Source organism: Bubalus bubalis, chromosome 15, assembly GCF_019923935.1.
Source record: "Bubalus bubalis isolate 160015118507 breed Murrah chromosome 15, NDDB_SH_1, whole genome shotgun sequence".
Taxonomy (NCBI): Eukaryota; Metazoa; Chordata; class Mammalia; order Artiodactyla; family Bovidae; genus Bubalus; species Bubalus bubalis.
This window is the reverse complement of record NC_059171.1, coordinates 45,499,080-45,506,931: the sequence shown is the minus strand read 5'-3', so window position 1 is coordinate 45,506,931 and position 7,852 is coordinate 45,499,080. Positions and strand designations below refer to the sequence as shown.

At 46.3% G+C, this 7,852-nt stretch overlaps 1 protein-coding gene across 1 annotated transcript in view; it reads left to right on the top strand.

Annotated features, from left to right (window-relative positions):
* Positions 1–388: 388 nt before the first annotated feature.
* RDH10 (retinol dehydrogenase 10) overlaps positions 389–7,852 on the top strand; it is a 29,927-nt gene continuing 22,463 nt past the window's right edge. Inside the window, exons 1-2 of the mRNA XM_006054191.4 lie at positions 389–821; positions 2,453–2,688. Of these exons, the coding sequence (XP_006054253.1) occupies positions 533–821; positions 2,453–2,688 (525 nt within the window). The 5' untranslated portion in view covers positions 389–532. The remainder of the gene's footprint in view (positions 822–2,452; positions 2,689–7,852) is intronic.

The following is a 7,852-nucleotide window of genomic DNA, read 5'->3' as shown; positions in this document are numbered from 1 at the left end:
CAGCCGCAAGCCGGGGGGAGCGCTCGCCGGCGCCGATCGAGTCCCCTCTTCCCGGCGCTCCCGCTGCCCCGCACCCCACTCTCCCATCCTCTCGCAACTTGGGTCAAGTTGACAACTCCCGCGGCGGCCGGCCGACCCGTGCCGTCTTCGCCGCGCGCCCCTCGCCCGGAGTGAGAGGGACCCGCGGCGGCGCCTTGGCCATGAGAGCCGCGCGCGCCGCCTAACTCGCGGCTGTCACCGCCGCTGCAGCGGGACCGGCCGGCGGGGCGGACGCTCCGGGACCGGCGGGCGGCAGCCGGCAGGAGGCGCCGAGCCGGGCACAGCCTGGGGCCACCGCGCCGAGCCCGGGCGGGAGTGGCCCCGCGCGAGCGGGGAGCGGCGCCGCGCACTCCAGCCCGGCGGGCACCTCGAGGGCGGGCGCGGGGCGCAGCCTTCGGGTCCCAGCAGCTCTGACCAGCGCCCCCGGGGCAGCTCGGGGAGGGGGGCGGACGCAGGCGCTGGGCTCGTACTGGGGCTCCCCCGGGACGTCGCGATGAACATCGTGGTGGAGTTCTTCGTGGTCACTTTCAAAGTGCTTTGGGCGTTCGTGCTGGCCGCGGCGCGCTGGTTGGTGCGGCCCAAGGAGAAGAGCGTGGCCGGCCAGGTGTGCCTCATTACGGGCGCCGGCAGCGGCCTGGGCCGCCTCTTCGCGCTCGAGTTCGCCCGGCGCCGGGCGCTGCTGGTGCTCTGGGACATCAACACCCAGAGCAACGAGGAGACGGCGGGCATGGTGCGCCACATCTACCGCGACCTGGAGGCGGCCGACGCCGCGGCGCTGCAAGGTAACTCGGACCGGCGCCCGCGGCATTGTTGGGTCAAGCCTCTTCCCACCCCCGCGCCGTCCCCCCGAGGGCGCCGGAACCCCACTGTCACAGCCGGTCCTGCTCTCGAGGAAGAGCACCCTACCCCCTGCAGCCCAGGCTTCCGCGAGTGGAATTTGCCCCCTGATCCGGGGCATGAGCCCTTCTGTATCAGAAGGGAGAAAGTGTGCCAAAGCCCGGTGTTAACGGAGGTCCAGTCCTTTGGGGAAGACTGTGGGCTTTCCTAAGCCCTCAGAGTCTAAGCAGGGCGAGGGAACTTGGGACCCCCGGTTTGAATCCTAAAGAGATGTCTCAGTCTCGTTTGGAAAGGAGAAACTAGTGTCTTTGGGAAGTTGTTCTCAGACTCGCTCATTGATACATACGCTTAAGTTACTGCTGTCTGAAGGGCTGAGACGAGGGCAGCATTGATGATTTCACTATAGGTTTAGCCACGGGAAAATAATTAACATTGTTGCACCGGAGATGTTAAGTCAGTGCTTGAGTTACATACTCAGCCCGATTGAAAGACATCCGGCCTCTTAAGGGAAAACGCTTGAAGGATTTAAGCCTTATTGTAAAATTAATTCCATGTTTTTGATAACCTTAGGAAATCTGCATTTCTGGGTATTTATTAACTAACCTGAGTCTGAGACTTTAAAAAAAAAAAAAAAAAGCCAAAGTGGAAAACATAACCGACCGTAAGTATCGGTCTGGATTTGATAATGGCTCTTGCTTTTTGACAATTTTTTCATTTCCAGAGAAAACACCGAATTATATTGGGAGGATTAACTTAAACATCACCCCTCCCCGATACCGATCATTTGTCACCAAAATTTTTGGCACCTGTCTTTTATGTCAGAAAATCAAAGGTTAAAACTGGTACATCTCCATTGGAATGAGGGTAGCAAACAGATTTCTGTGCTCCCTGCCCAAACCTAAAAGAGAAAGGTGGTTGTTTTCCAGAGAAGAGATCAGGTTTTTAGATTAAGTTCTTACACAGGAAAATCACACATTTACCTGTCAACTCAGTTTATGTAAGGCTGCTGCTTGGGGGTTTTAGCTACTCCAGATAGGACCAACCAGTGTGATCCTCACTTTGTTGTAACAAATTCGGTTCATTTCTGGACTTTGGCTGAGTTCAGATTATTAATTACAGTTTTGATTTGTGAGCCTGGGGGCTCGCAGACAGACTAAATAGAGTAAGAGCTGCTTCTGACCACTGTTCCCCCCAAAGAGGAGTCTGTGTGTGTGTGTTTGGGAGGAGGAGGTGTTACTCTCTGGGCTGAGATCCGTTCATTCCAGGTGTCTTTAGCTCCAGAAAGCCAATCCCATGAGGTCTGACTTGTATTGGGCTGGTCACAATTACATGATTTTCCCCTAAGCAAAGTTATCCAGTAAATTGCTGTAATTCCCAAAGACTAGAGGGAGGAAGGCAGCTGTAAGTGCGGTCATTGGCAGGCCTTATGGTGTTAGAAACTTGAAGCTCACTGTAGTATTTTTGTTTTGTGTGATCTTTGTCCTACTGATGGCCACGTGACTCATGTTTTGCACCCCCCCCTCCCGTCCCTTCTCTGTTCCATTTTTTTTCCCTTCATCTGGACTTCTGAGGACAGCTGGGAATGGTGAGGAAGAAATTCTGCCCCACTGTAACTTGCAGGTTTTTACCTACACCTGTGATGTGGGAAAGAGGGAGAACGTCTACCTGACAGCGGAAAGGGTCCGGAAGGAAGTCGGCGAGGTCTCTGTCCTGGTCAATAATGCCGGCGTGGTGTCTGGGCATCACCTCCTGGAATGTCCCGATGAGCTCATTGAGAGAACCATGATGGTCAATTGCCACGCACACTTCTGGGTAAATATAAACATCCTTGTTTTTATTATTGGGCCATACTCAGCAAGAAGGTTGGGAAAGAGCGAGATTTCAGTACCAGCCTGAAAGCCACCTGCACTCTTTCACCCACAAAGCTGCCTTCCAACTCTCTCTTCACCCCCTGGTGAATTACAGCGTATGCCGGTTACTATTAAATGGTTGTTTTCCTCCCCCCGCCCCCCACTCCCAATTCAGAACTTCTGGAGAGGGTAGAGGACTGAACATTTTGAACTAGTTTGAAAGATTGCCATAAAAATAACAAGAGGGAGTATAAAACCCTGAGTTTGTTTATTTTACTTTCTGTTGAGTTTGTAAAACATCAGTTGTTCTTATGAATTCCTAAAGTCAGAGTTTAGGCTTCCAAATTACTGCTGAGCCACATTTCAGAAAGCGCCAAAGATTCTGAGATCAGCATCTGTGGTCCGGTGGGAGTGGTCAGGCCACCCTGGCAGCCACTTACCATCCACTGACTATCCCCAGGGTCTGTGGCATATTGGGGCATATCTCAGAACTTTCTCAGCTTAGAAGATATATCTCTAAGAAGTCACTCTGAAAGGACCACAGAGTCCCTCTGTAGGGGGCAGAGGGGTTGAGACCTGGCAAAACAGGGACTAGAACCATTTCAGCCTCCAGTCATCATAGAACTATTACCTCATCTAAATAGATGAGAGAGAGGGCCTTCTGCTCTGGGGGCAAAACTTATCCCGGTTTGCCAGCTAACCTTTTCTAACAGTAGGCGTGACGCTCTCCCCTTTAACTGTACTCTCTTGACCCACTTTATGCTATTCTAACCCCCCTTTACTTTTGTAGGCAGGTGGGATCCAATAAAGAACGGATAAGGAAATAGGATTTTTGTTTATTTGTTGTCTCATAGGCGGATTAGTCTTCTAACAGAACACAACAAAGAACTGTTTCTCCTAAATAGGTCACGTTAAACCTCATTAATTTTTTAGCAACTGCTTAAAAACTTAATCTGGCTTTAGAAGTACTCGTTGAAACATTGCTCCTTGAACAGTAAGCCATTTTTCTGACCCCCGCAGAAGCTCATTTCAATGTTGTATATTCAAGCGTGAGCTTTAAATCATTTCCAAAGCTCTAAAAATGAATATATAAATGACAGACTCTAACTCATACCTATGTTTTAAGCGCGTAAGGTTACCAAATACAGTTTGGAGGGCTTCAAGTGTGTTTTGTGTGTGCGCGTGCGCACACGTAGATTGGTATGTGTGGTGCGCAGTGGGAGTGGGACACTGAATAAAAATCCTGTTCCCGTGGGGGCCGCAGAAATGGGGCAGCTGATCAGGTGGGTAAAAGCCAGTGCAAGAGAATAAACTTGGCAACACAGTTCATCAGGAATCTTGTGTGTTATAATTTGGAGTAAATCAAATAGCCACCACTTGAAATAAAAGATGTACATAAATTGCGGGTAGACTGTAGTTTTCATATTTAAAACCTGGTGAGGATGAGGCTGCCTTAGCAACTGCATCTGATTTCAGTCCATTTGTCATTCTTAAACAGAGCTCTAGCCATCAGTTGACTAGTTATGAACCATGGGCACCAGGATTGTTCTTTTTTTCCCAGTCACTTCTGACTGAGATGATGCATTTCCAAACTGTGTACTTTTACCTCCACAAAGTACTCTGAAGTTTAACCACCATGCCCAATTGCCCTGCTTGATTATTTTGCTGACTTGTACAATGTCACACATAAACAGATTTTTAGAAAAACCCTGTACAATCTGAAGTTAGGTACTAGTAAGAGGAAAGCTTCTTTTTGTTGGACATCCTATAAAAAGAGAGCCAAGTCAAGTATCTTAGGCATAAAAAATCCATAGCCTCAGCTTTAAAAATGCACATCAGTTGATAGACTTTCTAACCTAAGGAGGAAATTAAATTTTGAACAGAAAAATTTTTGTGGCACCAGATCTCTCTCTCTACCAATGAGGAACGTGCCACCTTCCCAGAGTCCTTCCTTTGCTTGGAAATGTTGTTTAACTGCACAATTTAGGGAGTTCTTGGACGCTTTGACAGGAATGACGTCACTTCATATTAAACTATGGGAGGCTCCTGAATTCTCCAGCTGTTTTTCCCTTAAGCATCTAAACCTCAGAATTTATTTTCAAAATTGAGTCAGAAAATTCATTTTAAGAGTTGGAGTTTCTGACTTCTTGCCAAGACTCACAAACCATTTAGGAAGAAATCTAGCAAGCCAACATTTAGAAGACAACTTACTATAATTTTATAGTGATTTCTTTGGGGGAGGGCATCGAGTAGTCTAAGAACCACCTGAATTCAGCTTCCCTTCCAGTAGTCCCCTTAGGTGAAAATGTTCGTGGTAACTGTTCTAAGACGTACTGTCGTGTGCTGCTTTCCTTCCAGAAAAAGGTAACTAGCACAGCGTCTTTTTACTGCATCGGGGTGGGGAAAAGTAGTTGCCCCATACATTTTAAAGAGTGGATCATCTGAGCCAAGACTCGTTCAGTGATTGGAACAGGTCACCTTGAGCCAGACTTTTTAAGTAGCAGTTGATGTCTGTGTTCATAACATAATCAGCAGTGTGTTGATCCTGACCCAGCTCTACAGTCATAGGCAGTGAACTGGAAACCACGTGGATGTTCACTGTGGGTGCTCCGATTTCAAACCACCCCTTATACCACTCCTCCGGCCTGGAAGGCCCTCTGCTCCGCTCCAGACATCTTTTCAGAGCTAGCTCAGGTTCTTCCTATGACCTGCATCCTCACTCTGGCCCTTTTCTCATGTTTTGATGTGTTGGAGCCACAAGGATCCTTAGAGACCATCTTGTCCAACCCTTTGTTTTCTGATGAAGCTGCAGTTGAATAACTGACCTCTTCTTTCTGTTGATCTCTCGCGGTGTTTGTTGTCGTCCTCGTCCTTTGTCCCTGCTGTGTGCTCTCTGGGGTACCTCCTGATCCATTGTTCCCCCGGAGCCCCAGGTAGATGGCAAGCTGTCTGAAGGCAACTTGTTACGGACCTCTGTTTGTTTTCCTCTGCCAGGAACAGAACTCTACTCCTAGTCACTTAGTAAATGTTTGATAGTAGAGGCTAGGCTTCTGCTTAAATATTTAGAAGATCACCTACTCAGAGAATGCTCCCATGAGTCTGGCTTCTGAAGCTTCAAAAGGTAAGCATTATGTTGGACTAATTCAAGCTGCGGAAGATTGACAGGATCTCAAAGTGAGGGATCTTAAGTTTGTTACCACATGTCTCTCCTTTTGTTTCCATCCACAACTTTTCCAGTCTCCGTGCCCACCTGTAAGCTTGCTTTTTCCTATAGTATATTGACTCTGCTCGTTGGTGCAAGGCTGGTGGTTGATAGATAAGTTTAAATCAGCTCAGTTCAAATATATGGCAGTCATTCCTGTTTCTAGCTGAGCCTCAAGGAGAGGATTCTGGCCATGGTTCATTTCTTTTTTGATTTTTTTTTAAACTTTTATATTGGAGTGTAGCCACTTAACAAGGTTGTGATAGTTTCACATGGACTGCAAAGAGACTCAGCCATACATGTACATGTATCCATTCTCCCCCAAACTCCCCTCCCATCCAGGCTGCCACATTACATTGAGCAGAGTTCTGTGTGCTATACAGTAGGTCCTTGTTGGTTTTGCATTTTAAATACAGCAGTGTGTACGTGTCCATCCCATACTCCTTAACAATCCTTTCCCCCCATCCTTCCCCCCTTCCCTGGAAACCATAAGTTCATTCTCTAAGTCTGTGATGCAATTCCTTTCTTGCTTCTCAGCCTCAGACCTATTTCCATACCCATTAGAAGTGTTTGCAGTACTTAGCATTATTTTGCACAGCCCTCCGGTCTGCCCTGGGCTTACTTGGTGGCTTAGACAGTGAAAGATCTGCCCTCAATGCAGGAGACCCAGATTTGATCTCTGGGTCAGGAAGATCCCCTGGAGAAGGGAACGGCAATCCACTCTACTATTCTTGCCTGAAGAATCCCATGGACAGAGGAGCCTGGCAGGCTACAGTCCATGGGCTCACAAAGCTATGATACTCAGGGTTCTTCTAGCCCAGCAGCTCTCCTCGGAACCTTGTCTTGGTTACCAGTCAAGAAGTAATAGATTTAGTGGGTAGGTTTTAATCAGCATCATCTGTTGTGCAACGTTCAGTTAGGACAAGAACGTGGGAATGTGTGCAATACAATGCTCTTGACTTTTGGCATAAATCAGAGAAACCATATCTATTCAGACTCACTCTGTATCTGGGTAAGAGGCAAAAACTTGAAAATACTTCTCTAGTATCCTTTGAAATACGGAGAACTGGCCTCCACATAGGAGCTACAAACCCATGTTTCTCCAAAAAATATTAATATTTTGCTTCACTTGTTATTTTTAAAGGGAATCTTTAAAAGGAAAAAAAAATCGTAACTTGTCATTTCTAAAAGACAGAATTTATCTGTAGGTCCTTTTTGACCAAAGAGCTGCATTTGGCGTTTATACATGAGCAGCAAATTGATCCCCGATTAACCAAAAGGGGGAAGCAAAAGCATTTAACTCCAGGCCTTTTTATGTTCTAAAGAAATTTTGCATGGTAAAGGACTAAATCTGTCAAATTGCTAGTCGGTAATTTACTTCTATTGATATGATAGTCAGACAAGGTAATTGGTAGTTAATTAATAGACCACTTAACTTAAAAGGTTTCACAGTTTTAAAATACTAATTACTGTATTGGGCATTTATCTATATCCAAGTGTCTAAAGTCTATTTAGTTAAAATCCATCCAGGAAAAGTAAAAGCCTACCGGTTAGATCTGAGTAATGTAGCACTTAAAGACATTAGTGCTGTGGTTGTACCTAATATCTCATGAATGGTCCCTAATCATTAATGTTTAAGTTCTTACGTGATTTATTGGTTTTTAATCTCAAATACTATATTCCTCTGTCCTCTGGTTAGAGAAATCTAGTTTTGTTCGTGGCTTCTTGGATTTGGAATTTTTTTAAAAAATCACTTCTAAAGTATTCTTATAAAACTATGTAGCTGATACTTCCTCCTCCAAAATGTAATATTAAGAATTCCTAGGGTAAATATTTTATAGAGTATTGTTTTCCTGTCTTAGGACAGCGACTAAAAATGTGAAAGTCGTAATGTATTTTCAAGTTTGTACTAAAGCTGGCTTTT